Here is a 26,503-nt window from a genome sequence, read left to right on the forward strand (position 1 = left end):
AGCTCTGACCCAAATCATGCTTGGAGCAAGGAGAGGCATTGGCACTGGGTCAGAGAATCACAGACTCCCAGCAGTAGGGATTCTCATCCTATCTCTTTTTCTCATCCTATCTCCTTTTGTGAGTGAGGCCTGTCAGGCACTTCATTTGCAAAAGAAAGAAGCTTTCCCTAGATGGTCTTTAAATTCCTTTCCAGCTCTAACATTTGATGGCCTATTAGAGACAGTGCCATGTAGTGACTAAGAGCAAAACTTTGGAAGCAGATTGCTAGAATTTAAATCTCACTTCCACCAACTATGTGTTCTTGGATAAGATGTCTGACATCAACATGGCTCAGTCTGCTCATCTATAAATTATGGACGCTCCCTCAATGTGTTGAGAGGACTCAATGACTAAAACACAAAAAGATTTAATACATATTACACAGTACTACAGCTCCTATTCTAGAAGTTTGAGAAATCTGATAGATCCTGAGCCATGACTTGGAATGAACTTGAGGCACAAGGCCATCTTAGGCACATCCTAACCCCTGTGACAGTACAAAACAGATTCTCCTACTGGTCACTATAAACCTTGTCAGCTGGAAGCTGGTATTGTTGAGCAGTGGATTAAGCTGCTGCCTGCAAAAGCAGGCATCCCATACGAGCACAGGTTCAAGTCTTGGCTGCTCCACTATTAAACCAGTTCCCTGCTAAATGTGCCTGGGAAGGCAGTGGAGGATGGCCCAGTGCTTGGGCCCCGCTATTCATGTGGGAGAACCAGATGTAGTTTTCAGGCTCCTGACTTCAGCCTGGCTCAACCCTGGCCATTGTGGCCATTTGGAAAATGAAATAGTGGATAGAAGACCTCTCTCTCTCTTGTTCTGTCTCTCTAACTCTGTCTTTTAAATAAATAAATAAATCTTTAAAAAATTGTCAACTGACCTCTGGGACCAGATTTGATCTCCTTGATGATGCAGTAGGCTGCTGCCCTGGCTCCACCTCTGACATGAAAGACTTGGTGGGGATACTCAGGTATGTTCAGGTATGTCCTTATACTTGTCTTGGCCACACCCTCTCAGTCACCGCAAAGATTATTACAAACCTACATGGCTCTCTGAGACTTTCTACTCCAAGTACTGTACCTTTGCTCTCAGAAAGCAACTTTGTACCTACTTGATCATTGAGGAGAACCCTGCACTGCCTTTTTTCACTTCTCTCTCTCCAATCCTTCATATTAACATTTGAATTATGCCTTCCTCCCTTTCTCCAGTTTTCTAGGGTGAGAAATCTCACCTCTTCCTCAAGACTGTTCTCACCTACCTGGGCCCAGTTAGATTCTAATATCTTCAACTTTTCCCAGAGCCTCAACCTCTTTTCCTCAATTATAGTTATGCTCTGGTCTCTCACCATCTTAAAGTGAACTCCTACTTTGTTCTTTATCTTCCTCGAGCAGCAATTCCATCTATCTCCTTTTCTTTTTGAAATAATATTTTTTAAAGATTGATTATTTATTTAAAAGTCAGAGTTACACAGAGAGAGGAGAGACAGAGAGAGAGAGAGAGAGAGAGAGGTCTTCCATCCAATGGTTCACTCCCCAGTTGGCCGCAATGGCCTGAGCTGTGCCAATCTGAAGCCAGGAGCCAGGAGTGCTGGCCCCGAAATAATATTTTTTATTCATCTACTTCCTCATCTTCCATTCACACCCTAACTGACTGTCATATGGCTTGCACTCTAACCAGTCCAGTAACCTCACCAATATTCTCCATATTGCCAAGTCTCATGGATAATGTATCCTTTTTTTACCCTCTTTTAAAAACCAAGCAAAACAGGGGCTGGCACCGTGGAGTAATGGGTAAAGCCGCTGCTGTTATGCCAGCATCCCATATGGGTGCCGGTTCTAGTTGTGGCTACTCCACTTCCCATCCAGCTCTCTGCTATGTATGGCCTGGGAAAGCAGTAGAAAAAGGCCCAAGTCCTTGGGCCTCTGAACCCACGTGGGAGACCTGGAAGAAGCTCCTGGCTTCAGATCAGTGCAGCTCTGGCTGTTGCAGCCATTTGGATAATAAACCAGTGGATGGAAGACCTCTCTCTCTTCTCTCGCTCCCTCTCTCTCTGCCTCTCCTCTCTCTGTGTAACTCTGACTTTCAAATAAATAAACCAAACAAAATAAATAAACAAAAAACTTTGAATTTCTCACTACATTTCACAGGGGGGCTGCTCATTCATTCACTCTTTCTTGAAAGTTCCACTTCCTTTGACACTCTTAGATCATTATTTTTCTTAGTGAAATAAGCCAGTTCCAGAAAGACAGATATATCTTATGTTTTCCTTGATCCGAGGTAATTAACAGAGTACCTAAAAAATAATGTATTGGAGTGAAATGGACATTTTAAGATTCAATGATTGTTTATAGTTCTTGTCTCTTCTGTTGATAAAGTATTTTTTTTTCTTCAACTCTTACTTTGTGTAGGGTTAACTCTACAATCATTAACTAAACTGAAAATAGATCTATAGATCTTTGTAAAAGTTAGGAGTGGGTATGTAAGAAGGGGAAGAAGAAGAGTTGGAGTCTGGGTGGGAGGGAGGATGGGGGGAAGTATTACTATATTCCTAAATCTGTACACATGTAAGACATGAAACTCACATAACTTAAATAAAATTTTAAAACATTTTGTAAAAAGATCATTATTTTTTCCTATTCCTCTCACCATTTTTTTCATTCCTTATGGTGACTGCTCTTCCTCTACCTATCCTTTCACTATGACACTGACCGTGGCACACTGTTCTTTCCTCCTTTCCTCCTACACTCTTTCTCTTTTCTCTTTGCAACCTCAGCTACTCCTACTAGCACCTATATGTTGATGCCTCCCAAACCTTCCTAAGACTGACCTTGTGAGTTTCATATTTGCTTCCAGTTATGTGCACTGAATATCATAGGTAACAAAAACCACCTTTCTTTAACAAGTAAGCTTCCTGATTCTGTACCTCCCTGTCCCCTCCTGTCAACTGCTGTTCTTTCCTTTATTCTTCAAATTCCTCTTCAAATTGCTGCTTGTTTTATCTAAACCACAACAGCCCTTTGATTTTTGTTACCAGAGGAGCAGACTTAATAATATGTATGTTACTCTAAATAAGGCAGTCATATTTGTAGCACTTACAGTAGTACATGAAGCCTAATTGGAACTGTGCATTGGGCCATCCTTTCTCTGCAGCTTTCTGAAAGTATTTAAGTGCTTCAGCATAATTCTGCAAGATAATTACACTGTATTATTCAAAGTTCTATGTATAACTCCATGGTAACAATTACCTTCCTTTTTTTTTCCCCAAAAAAAGAGTGTCATCAATGCCCTATGTGATTCAGGCTAATTAAAACAGTACGAGAAATACTATATATTTTATTTTATTATTATGTTAGGTTCTATTAGGAGATAATTATTTCATTTTCACTGTAAATTATGTCTTTTTCTACATTGACAGGTTTTGTTGCACATTAAGGGAAGGTCACCCAAAAGACAAAGGTTAAACTAAGAAGAAAAAATTCTCTATTAATGAATCTTCAGGGGATAAATGATTTCTAAGGTTACATAGAATCTATGATTCTAAGATATAATTAGCTTTGCTACTCCTATCCTAAGCTTGTTCTATGTGCCTCTGACAACGATTTTACTGGATTATTTATTCTCTTATCAGATATAATAGTCTAGCAAACCAGGTAATATAGATTAATTCCTTTAAACTAATGAATTACCATGAATTTTACTTTATAAATTGCAAGAAACACATGGAAAAGAAAATTAAATTATTTAACTTACCACAGGAACCCCTTTTCCATAAAAATAGAGAAGACCAAGTCCATGAAGACCAATTGCATTGCCCTAGAAGAGTTTTTAAAATCCAAATAAAGTTCCGGAAGAAATCATAATAAAGAAAACTGCTGCTAAATCATTCAAAATACTTGAAATGTGCCCAGTAAGAGATTACTCAAAGTACTTGGCACATTATTCTGACCCTCTCTTGCTTCTCCTTTCACACTTTCATTAACCTCTCTGACTGGACAGAGCAGAAGGAAAGGAAAGTGTTATTTTCATTATTTCATCCAACACTTATTTAGTACTTTACTTGTGTGTGACTCCATTGGGCAAAGGTAGGAGGCAAGAAGTAAAAGATGAGTAAACAACGATCCCTGCTTTGGAGAGGTTTTAGATTTCCTAAAGTCATGGCAACTGTGGTAAGTCCTAAAGCAGAAACAGACTGAGAGTATTATGAGCACCTAGAGGGGGGAACATTCAACTGCCCAGAGAGGTTAGGAACTGAAAGGGCTTGAGTTGTCAGTGGTAGTGACACTGGAGTTGGGTCTTGAAGGATGAATAGGTGTTTTCACAGGGGGAAGTTAATTCAGACACTTGCTACTTACCTTGTTGAAAGGAGGTTGACATAAATTACCAAATAATATTTTAGAGATTCTTTGTGGGTTTCAATCCAGACACGACAATTAGTTAAAGCTTTATTGGGAGCCGCAGCTATGGCACAGTGAGTTAAAGCCCCAGCCTGTAGCACGGGCATCCCACATGGGTGCCGGTTCAGGTCCCGGCTGCTTTTCTGATCCAGTTCTCTGCTATGGCCTGGGAAAGCAGTACAAGATGGCCCAAGTCCTTGGGCCCCTCACCTGCTTGGGAGGCTGAGAGAAGACTCCTGGCTCCTGGCTTCAGATCAGCTCAGCTCTGGCTGTAGTGGTCATTTAGAGAGTGAACCAGTGGGATGGAAGACCTCTCTCTCTCTCTCTGTAACTCTTTCAAATTAATAAAATAGTTTCTTTTAAAAAGAAAAGCTTTATTGGTATATATTGCTTTATTCCATTTTGACTGTTTATAACATCACCCATGTTTTCTTCTTCAGATGCTAAATTATCATGTTTTTCTTTATTTACTTATATCCACAGGGAGAGACAGAAAAATCTTCCATCTGCTGGTTCACTTCCCAAATGTCTGCAACAGCCAGGGTTGGACCAGGCCAGATTAAGGAGTTAAGAATTTAATCCAGGTCTCCCACGCAGGTGGCAGGGGCCCAAGTGCTTAAGCCATCATTTGGTGTCTTCCAGGGCACACATTAGCAGGAAGCTGTATTGGAAGTGCAGATGGGACTCCAAAAAGGGTTGTGGGCATCCCAAATGATGGCTTGACCTGCTGTTTTCCATATTAGTATTCTGACTATTCTAAAGAAGAGAGTATTTGGCTTATTTATTATTTAACATATCTTTATATTGATATTTAACATATCAATTCTGGATGAAGAATGAACCTTGAAAGTGATTTCTTCAACTGGGAAACTCACTTAAATTTAAAAATATATTTTTAAAATTTATTTGAGGCCAGCGCCGTGGCTCAATAGGCTAATCCTCTGCCTGCGGTGCTGGCACACCGGGTTCTAGTCCCAGTCAGGTGCCAGATTCTGTCCCCGTTGCTCCTCTTCCAGTCTAGCTCTCTGCTGTGGCCCAGGAGTGCAGTGGAGGATGGCCCAAGTGCTTGGGCCCTGCACCCGCATGGGAGACCAGGAGAAGCCCCTGGCTCCTGGCTTCAGATCAGCACGGTGTGCCAGCCACAGTGTGCTGGCCGCAGCGGCCATTGGAGGGTGAACCATCGGAAAAAGGAAGACCTTTCTCTCTGTCTCTCTCTCTCACTGTCCACTCTGCCTGTCCAAAAATAAAAAAAAAAATTATTTGAGAGTCATAGAGTGTGTGGGAAGGGAGAGAGAGAAAAGAGAGAGTGCATTCTCATTTACTGGCTCACTTCCCAAATACTTCCAACAGCTGGGGCTGAGCCAGGCCATTGCCAGAAGCCAGGAACTGAATTTGGGTCTCCCACATGAGTGCATGAACTCAATTACTGAGCCATCACCTCCCAGGCTTTCCACTGGCAGGAAGCTGGAGTCAGGAGCCTGAGCAGGGTATCGAACCCAGGCACTCCTAAGTGGGCAGGCATCTATAACCACCAGGCTAAATGCTCACTCTGGGAAAACTTACTTTTCCCTTCCACATCCTATCATGCCTTTTACCTTGTAGCCACTGAGTAAGGAACCATACCTGGTCACTTTCATTTAGCATGTTTTATAGGTTTATAGTATTTTCTCAGGAACTTAAATTCTGATAGAAATTTCTTCAAAATTCCTATCATCTAATTTTAGTTATTGTGGAAACAATCAAAGTACTCTTCAGTGACACAGAAATATCACATAAATGAAGAATATATATTTCAAACTCATCCCAAATGGGCACCGGTTGAAGTTCCAGTTGTTCCACTTTTTTTTTTTTTTTAATTTATTTGACAGGTAGAGTTATAGACAGTGAGAGAGAGAGACAGAGAGAAAGGTCTTCTTTCCATTGGTTCACTCCCCAGATGGCCACCACAGCCGGCACTGCGCCAATCCGAAGCCAGGAACCAGGTACTTCTTCCTGGTCTCCCATGTGGGTGCAGGTGCCCAAGCACTTGGGCCATCCTCTTCTGCCCTCCCGGGCCACAGCAGAAAGCTGGACTGGAAGAGGAGCAATTGCAACTAGAACCCGGTGCCCATATGGGATGCTGGCACCGCAGGCGGAGGATTAACCAAGTGAGCCACGGCGCCGGACCCTGCTCCACTTCTGGTGCAGCTCCTTGCTAATGTGCCTCAGAAAGCAGCAGAATATGGCCCAACTGCTTGGGCCCCAGCACCCATGTGGGAGACCCAGTAGATGCTCCTGGTTTCTGGCTTCAGGATTGGCCCAGCTCCGGCCATTGCGGACATTTGGGTAGTGAACCAGCAGATGGAAGATTCTCTCTCTCTCTCTCTTTTTCTTTCTGTAACTTTACCTTTCAAATAAATAAATAAATCTTAAAAAAAAAATGGTTCAAGACTCCAGCTTTTGAGCCTATGCATATCCAAGGACCCACTATTGTAAGAGTTCTTAAGGACAGTCCATCTGCATTAAAACAGGTAACATAACTCTGCTACTCTGCTATCTTCTTCTCTTTTCTTTCTTGACCACTTCTACCTGGGATTTCTAGGAGCCCTGGGTCACTTTTCTCGGGCAGCTGTGAGGCCTAGTGTGATGGCTAGTGAATCTGTCTTCTTCTAACTCGCTTCATTAAGATGTAGAGAAAAATGGAAGGGAAGAAAAGGTGAATGACAGGAGGCAAGGAAGAAGGGAAAGAAGGAGAAAGTGAGAACAGTGGGCACAAACTGCTTTCTCTCTAAGAGAGTGCCAGGGAAACCAAGGGCTCGTTGGATTACTCACCATCTGCATAAGGGCCAGTGTATGCATTTAGAACTCACTAAGGTAGACATGGCCAACTCAGAAACCTCCAGGAGCCATGCAAGTATTATTAGTACTTTAAGGCAGACAACGGAGACAATGGTGAAGATTGAGGTAAACTAGAGAGCAACTGCCCCATCTAAAGGTAACAGCTGCTCCTCATACTGTCAGCTCTTGCCATTTTCCAAGAAAAAATTGGACATACAGATTTTGATGTGAAGGTTACTAATTTAAGATTCAGGCAATGGAACTGGTTCAAATCAATTGGATCCAACATGGTGTCCACACCTGACCTCAGCCACATTATACTTTCATTGAAATGCATTATTAGTACAGTAAAACAAAAACAAAAAACACTCCCTCTTGCCCCATGACAGTTTACAGTCGACATGGTAATCTATGACATGACAGTATAAGGAGAGGAAAGAGATGGATCCCTAATTTCTGGCAGTCACCTTTTCCCAGAAATAAAATAAATATTCTGCCTAGAAACTTACGTTTCCTGGCCCCTGTAATGTAGAAATCCAACAGCACATAGTGCTGCTGCTCTGTCTGTGGAGTAGCCTGTTCTTTGCCACTTTCTTTAATAAAACTCTCTTGCTTTCAGTTTGTTGGCTTACTTAAGCCAAGGACCTTCCTGAGACTGTGGGGGTGTGGGACATGCAGGGTTCCCAACTGTCCTGTGTCACTGGTACTAATATGAAGGGGCCATCAAAAAGCTCACATGGATGAAAAACTATACATGGATTCCAAAATTTTTTGCACCAAAATTAACATAAGCCTTTTGAAGTATCCCTATATAATATTAAAACAAATTTAAAAGGCAGCAGTTTATTTTAAAAAGTAGTGAAAGAAGATTATGCATGAGAAATATAGCAAACTGTCCAGAGGACTCAGAGGCCATGTCCACCTAATAATGATCAGAATAATCACTTCAAATACAATTTCAGGATTCTTTCATAAAGGAAGGTAGGTCAGGCTTAGAACATACGTAGCCCAGATGACTGCCAGTTGCAGAGCCTGAACAACTTGGGATCTGAGCTAATTTATGCATCCAACTTCCTGATGTTATTCCTTTGGGATGATAAATAAGTGTTATTTGCCAGATTATATGAGATCTTCCTCTGTTACCTCTTTTTCTGTCTGCTCTCCCTTATCCTCCTAATCTACTGGTACTACAGATAATTGTCTTGCCAAGCAACAATTTCATGTAAATTACAAGGGAGAGGAGCTGGGTACTATCCTTCTCAGTAATTTACACCACAATAGCAGCAGCTCAGAGGTGCTAGTCATTTATAAATAGGCTCCTAAAGCAGCATGCAGGCTTTTAAAAACTGAGAACAGTTGAAAATATTCCGATTTGAGCACATCTTTACTGCTAGTGTTGCAGTATGGAATTGCGGGACAACAAAATGCTTCCTATTGTTCAGGAATAGAGTTTATCAAGGCCATTTGCCAACATCAGGCTGATGGGTGTTGGGTTGAGGACACTCTTTGTGCATTAAGGGGATTCAGAGTAGTCTACTAAGTTTTATCTGACATATACCAGCCTCATTGAGCCTAGCAACAAAGGCCAAGACTCAGTATCCATAGGAGATTGATTCCAGCACCCCTATAGATACTGACATCTGAAGATGCTCAAGTCCCTTATATATATGGCATACTATTTGCATATACTCTAATGCAATCTTCCTGTGTACTTTGTTAAATTAATTCATTTTTATATTTGAGAGGCAGAGAAAGGGGGAGAGAGAGAGAGAGCAAGAGAAAGAGGAAGGGAGAGAGACAGAGACAGAGATAGAGATAGAAAGAGGGAGATAGGGCGAGCCAATTCTAATCTGCTGCTTTACTCTTCAAATGCCAGGGACAAAGTTGGGAGCTAGCAATGCAATCCAGTTCTTTCAAATGGGTGGCAAAAACCTAATTACTTACGCCATCACCACTGCCTCCCAGGTTCTGCATTGGCAGGAAGTTGGAGTCAGGAGCCAAAGCTGGGAATTGAACCCATGTACTCTGATGTGGGATTGGTGTCATAACCTCTAGGCTAAATGCCTGCTTCCCTCCTGTACACTTTTTAAAAATTCAGAGTATTTATAATACCTAACACAATGCAAATGCTATGTAAATAGCTGTTACACCTGAATTTTTTCAGGAAAAATGGCATGGAAAAAAAGCCTGGACACATTTGATACAAACACATTTCTTATTTTTTAAAAAATATTTTCAGCTTTTCACCAAGATGGCGCCGAAGGCGAAGAAGGAAGCTCCTGCCCCTCCTAAAGTCGAAGCCAAAGCGAAGGCCTTGAAGGCCAAGAAGGCAGTGCTGAAAGGCGTCCACAGCCACAAGAAGAAGAAGATCCGCACGTCCCCCACCTTCCAGCGGCCCAAGACACTGCGCCTCCGACGGCAGCCCAAATACCCTCGGAAGAGCGCCCCCAGGAGAAACAAGCTTGACCACTATGCCATCATCAAGTTCCCCCTGACCACGGAGTCAGCCATGAAGAAGATAGAAGACAACAACACACTGGTGTTCATTGTGGATGTCAAGGCCAACAAGCACCAGATCAAACAAGCTGTGAAGAAACTCTATGACATTGATGTGGCCAAAGTCAACACCCTGATCAGACCTGACGGAGAGAAGAAGGCGTATGTGCGGCTGGCTCCTGACTATGATGCTCTGGACGTTGCCAACAAAATTGGGATCATCTGAACAGAGTCCAGCTGGCTAATTCTAAATATATGTTTTCTCACCATAAAAAAAATTTTTTCAATATTCAGTTGGTTGAATCCATGCATATAGAACCTATGGATATGGAGGGCCAAGTGTTGTATCATATCTGTATTCTCTCATAGTTCCAATCTGTTCTGCCTTGGATATGCTTCAAAGTTCTCTCAACCTAACTGGACCAAGAATGAAAAAGGTAAGAGTTGATAGACAGCATCCACCATACACCAGGTACTGTTGTAATACTTTCTATTCACATTTTTTACAGATCCTAACAACAGCAATATCATGCAAATCTTATAGTCTCATTTGTGAGATGAGAAAATCGAGGCACAGAGAAGTTAAATAGTTGGTCCACGGCCACAATGCAGAGCTGACATTCAAGCCAGAGGTTCTATCTGGATCCACGGGCACAAATAAATTTCAAAACTGATAGAACTGTGACTGGTGCTACGGCACAGTGGATTAAAGCCCTGACCTCCAGCGCTGGCATACCGTATGGGTGCCAGTTTGAGTTCTGGCTGCTCCACTTCTGATCCAGCTCCCTGCTAATGCTCCTGGGAAAGCAGTGGAAGATGGCGCAGGTCCCTGGGCCCTTGCACCCACATGGGAGACCTGGAAGAAGCTCCTGGCTTTGGATTGGCTCAGCTCCTGCCACTGCAGGCATTTGGGGAGTGAACCAGCGGATGGAAGACCTCTCTCTCTCCCTTTGTCTGTAACTCTGCCCTTCAAATAAATAAAATAAATCTTAAAAAAAAAAAAAAAAACAATAGAACTGGATACAATGAGATAACCCTAGACTTTGATGTTATTTCACAACTCAGTGTACTACTGGCCTGACACCAATTTTTATGAGTGCCTCTCTTGAAACATACTAAACTGACAGAATCCTATGTTGTAAATCATCAGCTTCGATTAACAACTGCCAACAAGGTTTTCTGCTTGTGTATGCCCACCTTATCATGGGTGATGTGGTATTCTGCATGTCCACATAGCCCTCCTCTAACTAGTAGCTTAAAAAGAGGGCCTGTTTGGCAGGCTGACCCCCTGCTCAGTGTCTGGGAGACTGAAACCTTACTTCTACCTACTGTGCTGTCCTGAATATAATACAAGTCTTTCTGCTTTGATTGGTCGTCTCTGTACCTTTTTCAGGCACTAAAAATCCTAAACCTAACATTTGGTGCCAAACCTGGGAAGGCAATTTTGAGGGGGTTTGTCCATGCGGAAACTCCACTTCTCCAATGCATTTTTTTTTTTTTTTTTTTTTTTTTTGGACAGGCAGAGTTAGACAGTGAGAGAGACAGAGACAGAGACAGAGAGAAAGGTCTTCCTTTTTCTGTTGGTTCACCCCCAAAAGGCCGCTACCGCCAGAGCGCTGTGGCCGGCGCGATGCACCGATCTGAAGCCAGGAGCCAGGTGCTTCCTCCTGGTCTCCCAAGCGGGTGCAGGGCCCAAGCACTTGGGCCATCCTCCACTACCTTCCTGGGCCACAGCAGAGAACTGGACTGGGAGAGGAGCAACTGGGACAGAATCCGGCGCCCCAACCGGGACTAGAACCCGGGGTGCCGGCGCCACAGGCGGAGGATTAGCCAAGTGAGTCATGGCACCGGCCTCCAATGCACTTTCAACATACCACACTGGCTAAATTTCTGGGAGACCAAGTGAGCCCTGAGCCCTTCTGAATCTAGTCTGGAGGGCCTTGTATCACCTATGCACCCATCTGAAGTCCTGCTTGGTCAGGTCTCTCCTCCAGTCTGAGGCACTGGCCCGTTCTGGCCTGACCCCTCTCTCTCTGGGGATGCCAGGAAGAGACAGTCTAATTCAAAAGATCTGGGGATGCCTGCTTCTCTCCCTCACTCTCTGGGACTTGTCTCCACTCTCCACGTGTAAATTCACCTTGTCTTATCTGGGACATACCTTTTTCTGTAATTCAGTTTGGGCACAATATAAATTATATAATAATAGTCAGTGACCCAATAATAGGACCTTTGAATTCCAAATTCTTTGAGATTTAGACAACTTCATCAGTCACAGTGGAAAATGGCTCAAGGTTCCCTATGTATGGACATTCTTCTATCTCCATAATTGCCCTTCACTCCGTCAGTCTTGCATCACCTATCACATTCTCCTTCTCAGGGAAAAGATTAAACCTCTAACGTCTGATCCTGACTTTGATCCTGCCATCATGCCCCTCTCCCTCCTCCTCCTCCTCCTTATGCTGCCTCAGCACTCAGCTGAGAAATTTTCCTCACCTTCCAAATCTTCTTCTCAGTCCCCTTTTTTCTCCCCCCACTCCTTCTCTCCTCCTACTGTCCATTTGAGCTTACAACAGTGGCCCCAGCTGCTCACTCCCTACTACCCATCCTTATTTTCTCACTATGATGTGGCTGGCACAGAAGTTATTGTTAACGTCCAGGTGTCTCTTTACGGATATAGCTCAAATTAAAATTCTGGGGCTCCTACAGCATGGGTCCTACCCAATACACCAGGAAATTCCTATGCCTTACCTACTCACATGACCTCACCTACCAGAATGTTTATGTTTTAGTTCCTCTTCCATTATATCTGGGGGAAAAAGGGCCATATCTGGGCTGCCACCACTCTCAGTTCTTTTCTGAGATGCCCACCTTGTCCGTGAGATGTATTCTTTCCATTAAAGTATATAACTTTGCTTACCCCAGTTTTAATGACTGTACTCTATCTCTCTGGCTGCATGTGGAGAGGTGCCCATCCATTCTGACAGATGCCCTACTCCATTAAACCTCACTGCCTTGCTAACTGCCAGTCTGTCTCACATCTAAATTCATTTTCATGCGAAGACAAAACTTCCGTTTCAGCCATCTCCAATAATATATTTGACAGAGCCAGTCGTAAGAAAACAAGAGCAGTGATAAGTCCTAAGCAACCTCACCCTGAGGAATGCTGCATGTCTGGCCTACTTCTATCCTTTCTCCTGCCTTATCTAGTGGCAACCAGTTCTTTGCCAAAATGTCATGTAGGCTGAAGCTTGTGCACTTTTTCCTTTAAGCTAGTCCCTGTGGCCTTTCTCTCCTTTGTCTGCTTTTCATCTTTTGGTCATACCCACTCAGGCACTCCTTTCTCTCTCTATCTCTGTCTCTCTCCTTCCCATTTGCTACCTCTCCTCATCCAGTCTCAAAGGTCAGGAGTGGCAAGAGGAAGAATGGGATGTCTTATCTATTAGGAAGCAGCCCTAAAATCTTTACTTATCTCCTACCAAAGAATGCCACGTGCCTCATTTCCCCTACCTCTTTTGCCACAATTAGAAAAAACAAAACAAAACAAAAAACACCAACAAAACTGGTCTTAAATGGTTTTGTCTTGGCTGGTGCCGTGGCTCAATAGGCTAATCCTCCACCTAGCGGCATTGGCACACCAGGTTCTAGTCCCGGTCGGGGCGCCGGATTCTGTCCCGGTTGCTCCTTTTCCAGGCCAGCTCTCTGCTGTGGCCCGGGAGTGCAGTGGAGGATGGCCCAAGTGCTTGGTCCCTGTACCCCATGGGAGACCAGGAGAAGCACCTGGCTCCTGCCTTCAGATAAGCGCGGTGCGCCGGCCATGGCGGCCATTGGAGGGTGAACCAACGGCAAAAGGAAGACTTTTCTGTCTCTCTCTCTCTCTATCCACTCTGCCTGTCAAAAAAAAAAAAAAAAAAAAAAAGGTTTGTCTTAAACTACTGTTTTTTTTTAATCACTCACTAGACCCCCTTGAGGGTCTTATTTTCCAACTACCTCTTAAGACTTTTCTAGATGAGCGAAGAGAAACCTGCTGATCTCTTAGATCCAGAGGCTTTACATTTTCTTGCTTGCTAAATTATGAAAGTTCCTTTACCCACCTATTTCAGATACCTCTGCTCTATGACTGGGGCCGCTATGTGCCTTGTTAAACTCAGAGCTCCCCAGTCAGCACTGCCCCTTGCTTTATAGGTCCTGAGACCTAAAAAGATGAAGGTCTGTGAAACCCTGCTGTGCTTTCTTTTTCTTTTCTTTTCTTTTCTTTTCTTTTCTTTTCTTTTCTTTTCTTTTCTTTTCTTTCTTTTCTTTCTTTCTTTCTTTCTTTTTTTTTTTTTTTTTTGACAGGCAGAGTTAGACAGTGAGAGAGAGAGAGACAGATAGAAAGGTCTTCCTTTCCATTGGTTAACCCCCCAAATGGCCACTACGGCCGGCACACTGTGGCCAGCGCTGCACCGATCCGAAGCCTGGAGCCAAGTGCTTCCTCCTGGTCTCCCATGCGGGTGCAGGGCCCAAGCACTTGGGCCATCCTCCACTGCCTTCCTGGGTCACAGCAGAGAGCTGGGCTGGAAGAGGAGCAACTGGGACAGAATCCGGTGCCCCAAACGGGACTAGAACCTGAGGTGCCGGTGCCGCAGGTGGAGGATTAGCCAAGTGAGCCGCGGCGCTGGCCCCACTATGCTTTCTAACATGCTATAAACTGCTAAGTTGGTATTGTAATCATGACTGTTTTAACTCTTTTGCCATCCACAGTGATTCTCTAAAAATATTTGTAGTTAGATTAACAACATAAACGTTGTTGATACTATGCTTGAATGGTTTGTAAGATTTCCCCAAGATTTCTAGGGCTTATAACACTTTGGTAGACTGTGTTATATACCTGTTTCTACTCAATTTCTCCAAAATTAAAAAACTGCTTTATATGTTGATATCATACACCAATCTTTTTAATCAAAGTTACTCTGTGTTTTCTTTTTTTATTTTTTATTTGACAGGTAGAGTTATAGACAGTGAGAGAAAGAGAGAAAGGTCCTCCCTCCGCCAGTTCACTCCTGCAATGGCTGCTGCGACTGGCACTGCGCTGATCCGAAGCTAGGAGCTGGGTGCTCCCCCCCACCCCAGTCTCCCATGTGGGTGCAGGGACCCAAGAACCTGGCCTATCCTCCGCTGCCCTCCCTGGCCACAGCAGAGAGCTGGACTGGAAGAAGAGCAACCGGGACTAGTACCTGGCACCCCAACCAGGACTAGAACCTGGGGTGCCGGCACCGCAGGCGGAGGATTAGTCAAGTGAGCCACAGCGCCGGCCACTCTGTGTTTTTATAACTGACCTAGGTAACAAACTTTTTTTGTGTCTTGGGGAAGGTTTCTCATGTTTTCTGTTTTCGTTATTGGGTTCCAATTACCTGAGTAACTGAGTCTTAAAGGAGTTAACATTATCTGCCTATTTAACTGTTGGAGAGATCACTTTAACTCTGATTAGATCTGACGCTCAGCTTTGTTTAAAACACTCAGATTACATGAATTATTACCATTGTTTTGATCAAATGATTTACACCTCTGACAACAGAAGGACACCCAACTTATGTTGTGCTTATATAAAGATCTGATGTTTTGCACTCTAGGGTCAAAGGGACATGATTCCAGAAGCAGATACTTGCTCACTGCTTTATACCAGACACAGCTTGTCCTGCATGTTACATTGGTTGTGTGATGTGGGCGGTAGTGGGGATAAGCGCTCTCTCTCATGTCCATTGTTTGACTGCAGCTGAATTGGCACTAGGATAGGGATCTGGCTGCCCTCCCTGACTGCACTTCCACCCTTGCTCACCACACTCCCCTGGCTAGTGTTTCAGAGCAGGGTCTGTCCATGTAGACCTACGAGAAGTCTCTACCCCTGGGCAGCACATCCACATCAGGAGTGCAGAGTTACCCAGCAGCCATGTGAGAGGTGCACACATATCTTTCTGGCTGCACAGCCTTGGTCTGAAGAAAGAAAAGAAAAGAAAAGGAAAGGAAAGGAAAGGAAAGGAAAGGAAAGGAAAGGAAAGGAAAGGAAAGGAAAGGAAAGGAAAGGAAAGGAAAGGAAAGGAAAGAAAAGGAAAGAGAGAAAGAGAGAGAGAGAGAAAGAGAAAGAAAGAGAGAAAGAGAGAAAGAAAGGTAAATGGGCACTTTTGTTCTGCAAAGCCACCAGCTGCTTTCCCTTGGTTAGAGTCAGCCCTCAGCCCCACCATAAAAGTAACAGGAAAGTAGTCCCTATAGGAAATAGCAGACTGCCGCCTTCAGTATACCAATCCCCTTCACAATGCAAGACCTAAATCAGATAAAAGGAGAGATGGGAAACTTCAGATAAATAAACAGTTAGACTGATGGTATAAGGTGACTGACATGTTTGATTTTTACCTGAAAGGACACTGTTCGCCTCATGGACACTGTCTCAACTCAGAGAAAAAGAAAATGTCAAAACATGCCCATGACTATGAATTTCTAGCTTAGGTTTCCTCTGATACTAAATGCTGCTTTACATGATGATCTGCCATCAAGGAGACCCAACAAGTCCATTCTAACCCCAAATAACACCTGTTTTAGATGCATAAAGTCAGGGCATCTGGCAATCAAAATCCTGACAAAAGCTGGCTTCCAAAGAATCCTTGCCCACTCTGCCAAAAACCTGATCTGAGGGGATGGCCTAGGGTCTTTGTTGCCATTGCATGTAGAACTGTAATAGAGATACCACTCTTTACTCACCTCCTATCAAGGCCAGGCCTCCTCTCAGTTCATCAAGATGAGAGCCAGTGGGGGTGCCTTCCTTAGGGAGATTCCCATCCTCATTATAATTCACAGGGGACCTTTTCCTTTGTGGGACCAACACTTATCTCTGTCTCCTCACTAACTGGACTCTTGTGTTTCTGACCACCACACCCACACACACACCCCATCCATTTTTTTTTTAAGATTTTATTTATTTATTTGAGAGGTAGAGTTACAGAGAGTGAGAGGGAGAGACAAAGAGAAAGGTCCTCCTTCTGCTGGCTTACTCCCTAGATGGCCGCAACAGCTGGCGCCATCTTCTACTGCTTTCCTGGGTCATAGCAGAGAGCTGGACAGGAAGAGGGGCAGCCGGGACTAGAACCGGCTCCCACATGGAATGCTGGCGCCTCAGGCGGAGGATTAACCCACTGCACCATGGCGCCTGCCCCCACTCCACCCAATGTTAACGTGGCACCCAATAACCAGTCTCCACCAATTTCTCTAACCACAAATATTCACAGTGAAAGAGCTGTCACCCTAATAACTGTCCTAGCCACCTTAGGAATTGCCGCTGAGTGGTCATAGGCGTAGGATTTGTTAGGATTTGCTAGGCCTTGGGGGCAAAATAGTTCATTTCAAAACTGACAGAACTGGGTGCAAGTAGATACCCATAGACATTGGTGTTATTTCACAACTCGGTATTCCACTGGCCCAGTACCAACTTTTATGAGTGCCTCTCCTGGGACATACCAAACTGACAGAACCATATCTTATAAATCATTTTTGGCTTCAATTAACAACTGCCAACAAGACTTTCTGCACAATCAGGCCTACCTTATCATGAATGATACTGTACTCTGCACATCCATGTGAACTTCCTCTAACAAGTAGAATAAAAAGGGGCTACTGCCTGCTGTGTGGCAGGCTGACGTCTCACCTCAGATCCCTCACCCACTGAAAACTTATTTCCCCTTACCATGCTGTCCTATCTACAAGAAAAGTCTTTTCTCCCTTGACCAGTTGTCTGTATGCATTGCTTGGAAACTAAAAATCCTAAACTAACAAGTTCTATCTCCAAAATTATGTTCTCAATCACCTTGCTGTGGCTGCTTCCTTGAAAATCTCTGGCCTGGGCAAGGGGGACTTTGGCCTGTGGTTAAGATCTGACAGGAGAAAACGATATTTCTTGGTTGTCTTTGCCATGAACTTATTGTATTTATTGATCGAATTTTTCCCTTTCTCTGTCCTCATCTCTTTTATTCTCTATTTCTAAGCTAGATGGTTTTATCTACCTCAGAGGGTGGGGGAAGTCGAACTTCTATATGGTTTCCTGCTGACTCCTACTAGGGTAGCATAAGTCACTGTCATTTTTCATTTACCAGGAAGATAAATCATATCTCTCCCAACCCCACATTTATTGTCAATAATACTGGATTTCTCTAGGACACAAAACTCTTTCCAGTCCCATTATCCAGACTTGGGACAGCAAAGCCAACTCTCTTGGGCTCCAATCTGCATGTACTAAAAGCCAATTGGTTTTATGTGTTTACAGCAATGGGTTGAGGACATACCTTACTGGCTGCCATAGCAAAGTACTTGAAGGCAGTAGCATTATTTTGTGGTGCAGCAGCATTCCCTTCTAAATACATCTAGGAAAAAAGGAAAAGAGGATGTAACAAACAGGAATTGGAACGTGATAAAAATGAATTTTTATAAAAGATTTATTTATTTGAAAAGCAGAGTTACAGAGAAAGAAGGAGAGGCAGAGAAAGAGAGAGAGAATCTTTTATCCACTAGTTCACTCCCCCAAATGTCTGCAATGGCCAGGGTTGGGCCAGATCAAAGCCAGGCACCTGGAACTCTATCCAAGTCTCCCTTGTAGGTAGCAGGGGCCCAAACACTAATGCCATCTTCTGCTGCTTTCCCAAGTGCATCAGCAGGGAGCTGGATCAGAAGTGGAGCAGCTGGGACCTGAACTAGTGCTAAAATGGAATGCCAGCTTCACAGGTGGTGACTTACCTTGCTGTGCCACCAATCTGGCCCTGAAAATGTTTTAAAACTACATGGAAGTAATGGTTGCATACATTATGAATGTACTAAATGCCATTGAATTTTACACTTGAAAATGGTTAATTTTGCTATTTGAATTTCACTTTAATTAAAACGAAAGCAGAAACTAATCTGCTATATACATTCTGAGTGACCTTGCCTAAGGGCCAAAACATGAATCTTATTTGTATTTTCTCCTGTTCTTTCATCTAGATTTTCTTTATATAGCACTTCCGGAAGCAAGGCACTCATCCCCATGGTTACTAATGCAAATTGGCAGAAGGGAGCCAAGTTGGTACTGAGTGGTCTTTAAGAGAGATTCAACATGTCTTTCTAAAAGAACCGTACACAAAGGCTGCCTAACCACCCTAGGGAACCTCTCATCAGAAGTGACAAAGAACAGACTTTGGTCAGCTTAAAGTTGGTTCTCATTCAAGGGGAGGAGGAGATAGGCATTTGGGTCAAGGCCTACTGTGGGTGATCCTGTATCTGGCTGGGAGGCTGCCCATGCAGGTTAGCCTGACTACTGGCAGGATGCGGGAGCCCTAGACACATTTCCCCCACCCCCCGCCAATCAGGTAAACTGCTCCCAGATGTGGCCCAGGCCCACCTGGAAAGCTACCCTAGCTAAGTGACCTTCAAGCTGATTGGAGAAGCATAGCGGCACCAATATCAACTTCATCCTACAGAATTAGTATTGCCCTGAATGAGTTATGTCCCCTCTGCCTGCCCTTTAAAAGATGTGCTTGGTTGTTAATAAAGCGGATATGTTCACTGAAACTTGTCTCCAGTGCTTCTTGTTGAAGAGTGCTGTCGCCCTACCATGCCTCGCGGGTCGAATCTGTAGCCTATATCAATTTTCAACGTATTACTAGCCTGAATCTCCTGCTACCATTTGGGGTAGGGAAGGAAAGGAGCTCACAGGCTCATAGCTACACTCAGCAGAGGAGTCCTGGGCCACTTTCATGGCTGCTTTTGGTGCTCCACCTAGAAGCTGCTGTTGTATGGGATGTCCCAAACTATCATTTCAAGAATACCACCCTCAGGCTGCAGCCAAATGCTCTCTGAGCTGCTTCCATGAACAGGGCCTGCAGTCCTGTCACCACACATTGGATTCCATTAACTAGCATCACTAATTTCTTAGGTTTTTAATCTATGAAAAATATTGATCAAGGTGAAGCATGTACCTTTCCGATGAATGCCATGGCATTGGCACTCCCAGCCTTTGCTGCCTTTAAGAAATAGTATAATGCTTTCTAGAGAGAAAAGGAACAGTATTATTGCCAGTCACAAACAAATCCTCAAAATGGTTCTTTGAACCAAATTTTATCATGCAGTAAGTATTCCAAAATATCTACAAAATGTTCATGGAAAAAAAGTAATTGAAAGATAAATTTAGCGGTGGGGCACAGGGCTGTGGTGTAGTAGATAAAACCACTGTCAGCAGTGCTGGCTTCCCATATGGGCAGTGGTTTGATTTCCAACTACTCCACTTCCAATCCAGCTCTCTGCTGTGGCCTGGGAAAGCAGTGGAAGACAGCCCAAGTGCTTGGGCCCCTGCACCTGCATGGAAGACCAGGAGGAAGCTCCAGGCCTCTGACTTAGGACAGGGGCAGGTCTGGCTGTTGGGGCCATCTGGGGAGTGAAGCAAAGGATGGAAGACTTTCTCTCTCTTCCTCTCCCCCCACCCCCATCTCTTATTCTCTCTGCCTTTCAAATAAATAAATAAATCTTGGTGTGAAATTTTTTGAAAACCATGCATACTTTTTTCATAATATAAAATTTCCATGCAATTTTGGAAGACCCTTTATGTGTGTGTATGTGTGTGTGACACATATATAACTTTAGAATATTAAGACTTGTTTCTCACATTTGAAAAGACATGAATGGCATGTGGATTTATGGAATGAGATGAATCCTAGTATAAAGCTAAATAATAATTATTTTGAAAAAGTAGGTGTCGCTCCTCCTCTTCGTGGAGGAACGACACTAAACCCTGCCTAGGCTTCCTATCCGAGTCACAGCACCATTATGTCGCTCCCCGTCTTCGTGGAGGAACGACACAGGACCCTGCGCTGTTCTTTCGTCTGCTCGGCCCTTCCCGGGTTTGCTGCTGGTTCTTCCCGGGTTGGCTACCGTCCCTTCCACCTCTGTGGAAGGATGGTTCCCCCTGCCACATTCCCCACTTCCGCGGGGGAGCGGCACACCGCCGGCCGGCTCTCTCGGGGGCTGCACAGGTGCTCCTTCAGATAGATGTTCCCCCTAGATGTTCCTCGTGCATGTTGTCTCTCTCCTCCTTTATAGTCCTCCTCCGCCAATCCCAACTCGGCTGCCCACACGCCGAGTACGCTGCTCTCCTCCAATCAGGAGCAGGATCAGCTCCTGGAGGTCATCACTCAAGTTGGCAAGAGGCAGCTGCGTAGAAGCTGTTTTCTCCTCTCCCAGCGCCATATTGTGGGAGAGCAGATGCATAGAATAAGTCTTAATTCCAGTAACTTAGTCTAGTCCGAGTTGCTCCCCACAGTAGGCTTCTATGTTGACACTCTGCAAGACAGTTTGTAATAGAGTTGCCAGAATTGGTTATGTGGCATCTTAAGGTTTATAAGACAGGGTAAGATCAGACATGCTCAGCTGCCTGCTGAGACTAGGTCTTTCTGCACAGGTGAACTTCAAGATTATTCTAAATTAAATTGCAGGAGACTGGCAAAGCCTCTGACTTTGCCTAGGTCATAACATTAAATGAAGTGCTCAGTCTAGAACACTCATAAGGGCTGCTTTTGTTTTTTGCTGCCATATTCCCTAGGCCTTGGGCTGGTCTTCCAGAAAGTCTCCTCAGAAACCACATGGCATAATAAAATAAAACAATTAGGACATAACTCCTGCTCTTTAAAAAGTGCTCACTAGGATGATGTGTATATTGCATATCAGGTTAAGGACTTTTTTGATATGTGTGGAAAATAGAGGTCATTGGATATTTATGAGTATTAGGGAAGCTAAAATGTCTGGAAAAATGTAAGTGTACCTTGATAGGAGAGAGTTGTAGCGATGTGTTATTTACCAAATTAAAGTACATTAATATAAAAAATAAAAGTATTTATTATGACTATCTCTACTGAGCCATGACAGCAAATATGTCTCTAGGTAACTATAATTTATGCAAGTAACATTATCTCCTGGCCTTGGTTTGCTCATTCAGAGTCCTCCCCTCTGTGCTCTCAGGGCACTCTGTCCTGTCCCTATCTAGGCATTTATCCACTGATTTAATTATCTACATATGTAGTCTCCTCTAATGTTGAATCCTCTGTAGTTAACATAGTGTCTGCCATGATTAGAGACTCAGGAAATATTCCATGAGAATGAATGAATGACTGTTTATACATCTCTAGCATAAGGGGGGTTGGACTTTAATATCTATGGGCCTTTCAGCTCTAGTATTATGATTCTATGAAATCATTTTCAAAATCCAGCTTAGTAATTTAGTACTCAAATATCCTGCAATAGGGGGCTGGCGCCTTGGCTCACTAGGTTAATCCCCTACCTGTGGCACCGGCTTCCCATATGGGCGCCTGGTTCTAGTCCCGGTTGCTCCTCTTCTAGTCCAGCTCTCTGCTGTGACCCGGGAAAGCAGTGGAGGATGGCCCAAGTGCTTGGGCCCTGCACCCGCATGGAAGACCAGGAGGAAGCACCTGGCTCCTGGCTTCAGATCGGCACAGCGCGCTGGCCGTAGTGGCCATTTGGGGGTGAACCAATGGAAGGAAGACCTTTCTCTCTGTCTCTCTCACTAACTCTGCCTGTCAAAAAATAAATCTCTTGCTCGCTCGCTCTCTCTCTGCCTCTGTGTAACTCTGCCTTTCAAATAAATAAATAAAATTATCTATTCCCCAGATGCAAATAAAACTTCTGGAGTTTCCCTCATCATTCAATATAATGATTCCATAAAGATAAAAAAGAAGTGAGGCTCTCTGTTACACATCACTCCAATGTCATGGCTTTCTTGGTATTTCAATTCTCTTTTCTTTCTTTTTACATTTGCATTTCCTTAATGCTATTTCTCAATTGTAAAAACATTTTTAAAACACAATTTGAAAGTATTGTGTAAGCGCCGGTGCCGCAGCTCACTAGGCTAATCCTCCGTCTTGCGGCGCTGGCACAACGGGTTCTAGTCCCGGTCGGGGCGCCGGATTCTGTCCCGGTTGCTCCTCTTCCAGGCCAGCTCTCTACTGTGGCCTGGGAGTGCAGTGGAGGATGGCCCAGGTACTTGGACCCTGCACCCCATGGGAGACCAGGATAAGTACCTGGCTCCTGCCATTGGATCAGTGTGGTGCGCCGGCCGCGGCGGCCATTGGAGGGTGAACCAACGGCAAAGGAAGACCTTTCTCTCTCTCTCTCTCTCTCACTGTCCACTCTGCCTGTCAAAAAAAAAAAAAAAAGTATTGTGTAAGCTAATTTGATGGATATGCATGAATCAATCTGGGGTCTTTCAATTAGTTAAGATCAAGCATCCATCCATCCATCCACCAATCCTTCAAATATTTACTGATCAGCTACCATCAATGATTCTAAGATGTGCATCTTACCCAATCCCATTTTAATCAGAACATTTCTTATTGTCACTGGCATATTATAAATTATATTGGCATTTTTTCTTTCTCAGTAGAACATAAAATAATGGTATGTTTTACAATTGATGGTGCCTTAGGATGAAATATGATTTGTCTCAGACATTATGCTAAGTGAAGTTTTTATTATTTGAATCCACATCTTTATTTTAATGAGTATGATTTTTTATTGGCTCTAAGCAAATCCTTAATCAGCTTGTAACATTTCCCATAGAATGAAATGCCAAGAAAAATATACTGTTCTAAAAATATTTATGAACACTTTTTTTTAAATCCCAGGCTCTGTAAATCATCGTGAAGAGGGAAGCTATTAGCTCTTTTCTTTTTAATGGGTGGCAGGATAAATAAAGCAGTTACTCTCACTTATTTGATATTATTCATCTGCCAGGTTAAATTTAATTATGCTTTATCCACTTTACTAATATGCACCCAAACACTCTGCTTTCATAATCCAATCGGTTCTGAGCTTGTATATATTTAGAAATGCAAATGACATTAAAATTTATGTGTAGAAAATTCAAGATAATGCAATCAAGAAACGCATATACAATACTTTTTTTTTTTTTTAATTTTTGACAGGCAGAGTTAGTGAGAGAGAGAGAGAGAGAGAAAGGTCTTCCTTTTCTGTTGGTTCACCCCCCAAATGGCCACTACGGCCAGTGCGCTGTGCCGATCCGAAGCCAGGAGCCAGATGCTTCCTCCTGGTCTTCCATGCGGGTGCAGGGCCCAAGCACTTGGGCCATCCTCCACTGCCTTCCCAGGCCACAGCAGAGAGCTAGACTGGGAGAGGAGCAACCGGGACAGAACCGGCGCCCCAACCGGGACTAGAACCAAGAGTGTGGGTCCCGCAGGCAGAGGATTAGCCTAGTGAGCCGTGTCGCCAGCCAACACTTTTCAATAATTAAGAATTTGGCTAGCGTGAGGGCAAAACTGTTGTTTGATAAGGGCCAGCGCCATGGCACAGTGTGTTAACGCCTTGGCCTAAAGCCCCGGCATCACATATAGGCGCTGGTTCGAGACGCGGCTGTTCCACTTCCGATGCAGCTCTCTGCTATGGCCTGGGAAAGCAGTAGAAGATGGCCCCAGTCCTTGGGCCCCTGCACCCGCGTGGGAGACCCGGAAGACGCTTCTGGATCCTGGCTTTGGATCGGCGCAGCTCTGGCTGTTGTGACCAATTGGGGAGTGAACCAGCCGATGAAAGTCTTCTCTCCCTCTCTCTCTCTCTCTTTGCCTCTCCTCTCTCTGTGTAACTCTTTCAAACAAATAAATAAATCTTAAAAAAAAAAAAAGATAACACATGATAGACTTATTCAACCTAATAGTAAGGAAGGAGAGGAGGAGGCAAGATAGTTATTTTTGATATTTATATATATTTTAAAATATTTATTTATTGGGGCCGGCACTGTGGTGTAGCAGGCTAAGCCTCCACCTGTGGTGCCAGCATCCCACATGGGTGCTAGTTTGTGTTCTGGCCTCTCCTCTTCCAAACCAGCTCTCTGCTATAGCCTGGAAAAGCAGTGGAAGATGGCCCAAGTGCTTGGGATCCTGCACCCTTGTAGGAAACCCAGAAGAAGCTCCTGGCTTCAGATCAGACCAGCTCTGGCTATTGTGGCCATCTGGGGAGTGAACCAGAGGATGGAAGACCTCTATCTCTCTATCTCTCCCTCTCTCTGTCTGTAACTCCACCTCTCAAATAAATAAAAATTTAAAAAAGAGGCTTATACTAATGTATTTCTTTAGTGGACTGAAAAATTAGCAGACAAGTTCAAGTGGTAGTTTGCAGGCTAAGGAGCAACATATGTTTAGGGCTAGCATTCATTTACTCATTTATTCATTGAACAAATACTGGTACCTCATGTTACCAGGCACTTTTTTTTGAGCTTGGCATTCCTAGTGAATGTCAGACAGACAAGAACTTATATTCTTGGTGGGGAGACAAAGATCAACAAAATCCAGGGAGTTATATGGGCCATGAGGAAAATAAACACAGTGTGATAGAGTAAGTGATGAAAGAGTAGAATTGATCAAGAAAATCCTCTCCAAGGAAGTGACAACTGAAGGAAGAGAAGCCAGACATCAGAAGAGCTGCAGTAATAACCTTTTAGAAATTGGGCTTATCCTTTTATTTTCCCTCTCCTCTACATGTTTCCCCTGCCACTTCAAGTTGATTCTGGTGCAACTAAACTATAGTGAGTTGCAAAAATGCCACCATACTTTGCAGCTCTGTCCACTGAGAAGCGCCCACTCTCTCTGTTTCTTCAGTCTTACTGGCCTTGTTACTTGCTATGACCAAAGAAAGTGATTTATGAGTTCTGAGCTATGGAGTTAAGAGACTTCTGCTCTGTGTTCTTGAAACTGTCCACTGCCATGTTAAAGGCCTGGGTCAACTGCCTGTAATGTAAGACTACACGGAGAGAGGCCCAGTCATCCTAGTCATCACAGAAGAAGCCATGATAAACCAACCTGCACTGGTCAGCACTCCAGCACATGCATTTAAAGCCCAGCTAAGCTGAGTTGAGCCTGCCAGACCAGACTGGCTCAAGCTGAATCTAGCCAAAATTGTTAACCTAAATCTTGAATTAACTAAATGATTGTCATTTTAAGCCACCAATGTTTGGGAATGGCTTGTTGTGCAGACAAAGCTAACTGATGCCTAGTCACTCAGTCTGAGACTTTGACCACAGACCTCCACATGTGTCCGAAATCATTAGGTTGACATACACAGAAAGAATCAGCTTGTCCTTTCTCCACAGAAGGCCTGATAGACTGGGATGGTTCTGAAATTGAAATCTCCTTTTTAAATGGAAAGTAGGAGGCCCACCCAGAAAGTTAGACCTGAAGGAATCTGAGAGTCATGGCATCCTTTATTTAAACATATTTTTAAAGGCCCCTATTTTTTTCCAAGTCGAGAAGAAATAATGTTTAATTAAAAGGGCCCAGGTTTTGAATGCTAAGGGTCTGAGTTCAACTTCTTCTTAAACAACCTTACTTCTCAGCTGTGAACCTTGAAGCAATTTACTTTTTGACTCTAGCCTCAGCTCCTCCTCTGTAAAAAAGCAAACCAAATAACACCTCTACGAATGAGCTTGCTGGAATATCCTGAGTGGGCTGTTTGCTGATGATGCCCAGCTGCTGGCTGTTGTCACCAGATCACTGGGATGCCTCAGTGCCAGTCCTGGGATTGCTCTTCTTTCTCATCTGGAGGTAACTCCAGCTCCATTTGGTGTTCATGCTGGCCGGGGCTGATTAGAAGTATTTTGAGGGGTTTTATTACACTGTACAAGGATTCCTGTGTCTTCCCTACAAGCTAAGGTTTGGGTGCCTTTACATCCAAATTTCATGTTTATGGAAA

The 26,503-nt window shown here is 43.8% G+C and overlaps 2 protein-coding genes across 9 annotated transcripts in view; one reads left to right on the top strand and one right to left on the bottom strand.

The window, feature by feature from the left end:
• The window catches only part of SEL1L2 (SEL1L2 adaptor subunit of SYVN1 ubiquitin ligase), a 128,615-nt gene that overhangs the window by 19,904 nt on the left and 82,208 nt on the right, over nt 1-26,503 (bottom strand). For 7 of the 8 annotated variants that reach the window (XM_017341797.3, XM_051846206.2, XM_051846207.2 and 4 more), the window contains 4 exons: nt 19,720-19,788; nt 18,055-18,132; nt 3,792-3,854; nt 3,138-3,225 (listed from right to left, as the gene is read on the bottom strand). In XM_017341797.3, the coding sequence (XP_017197286.2) occupies nt 3,138-3,225; nt 3,792-3,854; nt 18,055-18,132; nt 19,720-19,788 (298 nt within the window). The remainder of the gene's footprint in view (nt 1-3,137; nt 3,226-3,791; nt 3,855-18,054; nt 18,133-19,719; nt 19,789-26,503) is intronic. The other variant, XM_017341796.3, reaches the window with a different exon arrangement.
• LOC108176631 (large ribosomal subunit protein uL23-like) lies at nt 6,608-10,035 on the top strand. The gene has a single exon (XM_070052105.1). The coding sequence runs from the start codon at nt 9,504-9,506 to the stop codon at nt 9,972-9,974; it is 471 nt and encodes a 156-aa protein (XP_069908206.1). The 5' UTR covers nt 6,608-9,503; the 3' UTR covers nt 9,975-10,035.

Source organism: Oryctolagus cuniculus, chromosome 11 (genome assembly GCF_964237555.1).
Source record: "Oryctolagus cuniculus chromosome 11, mOryCun1.1, whole genome shotgun sequence".
NCBI lineage: Eukaryota > Metazoa > Chordata > Mammalia > Lagomorpha > Leporidae > Oryctolagus > Oryctolagus cuniculus.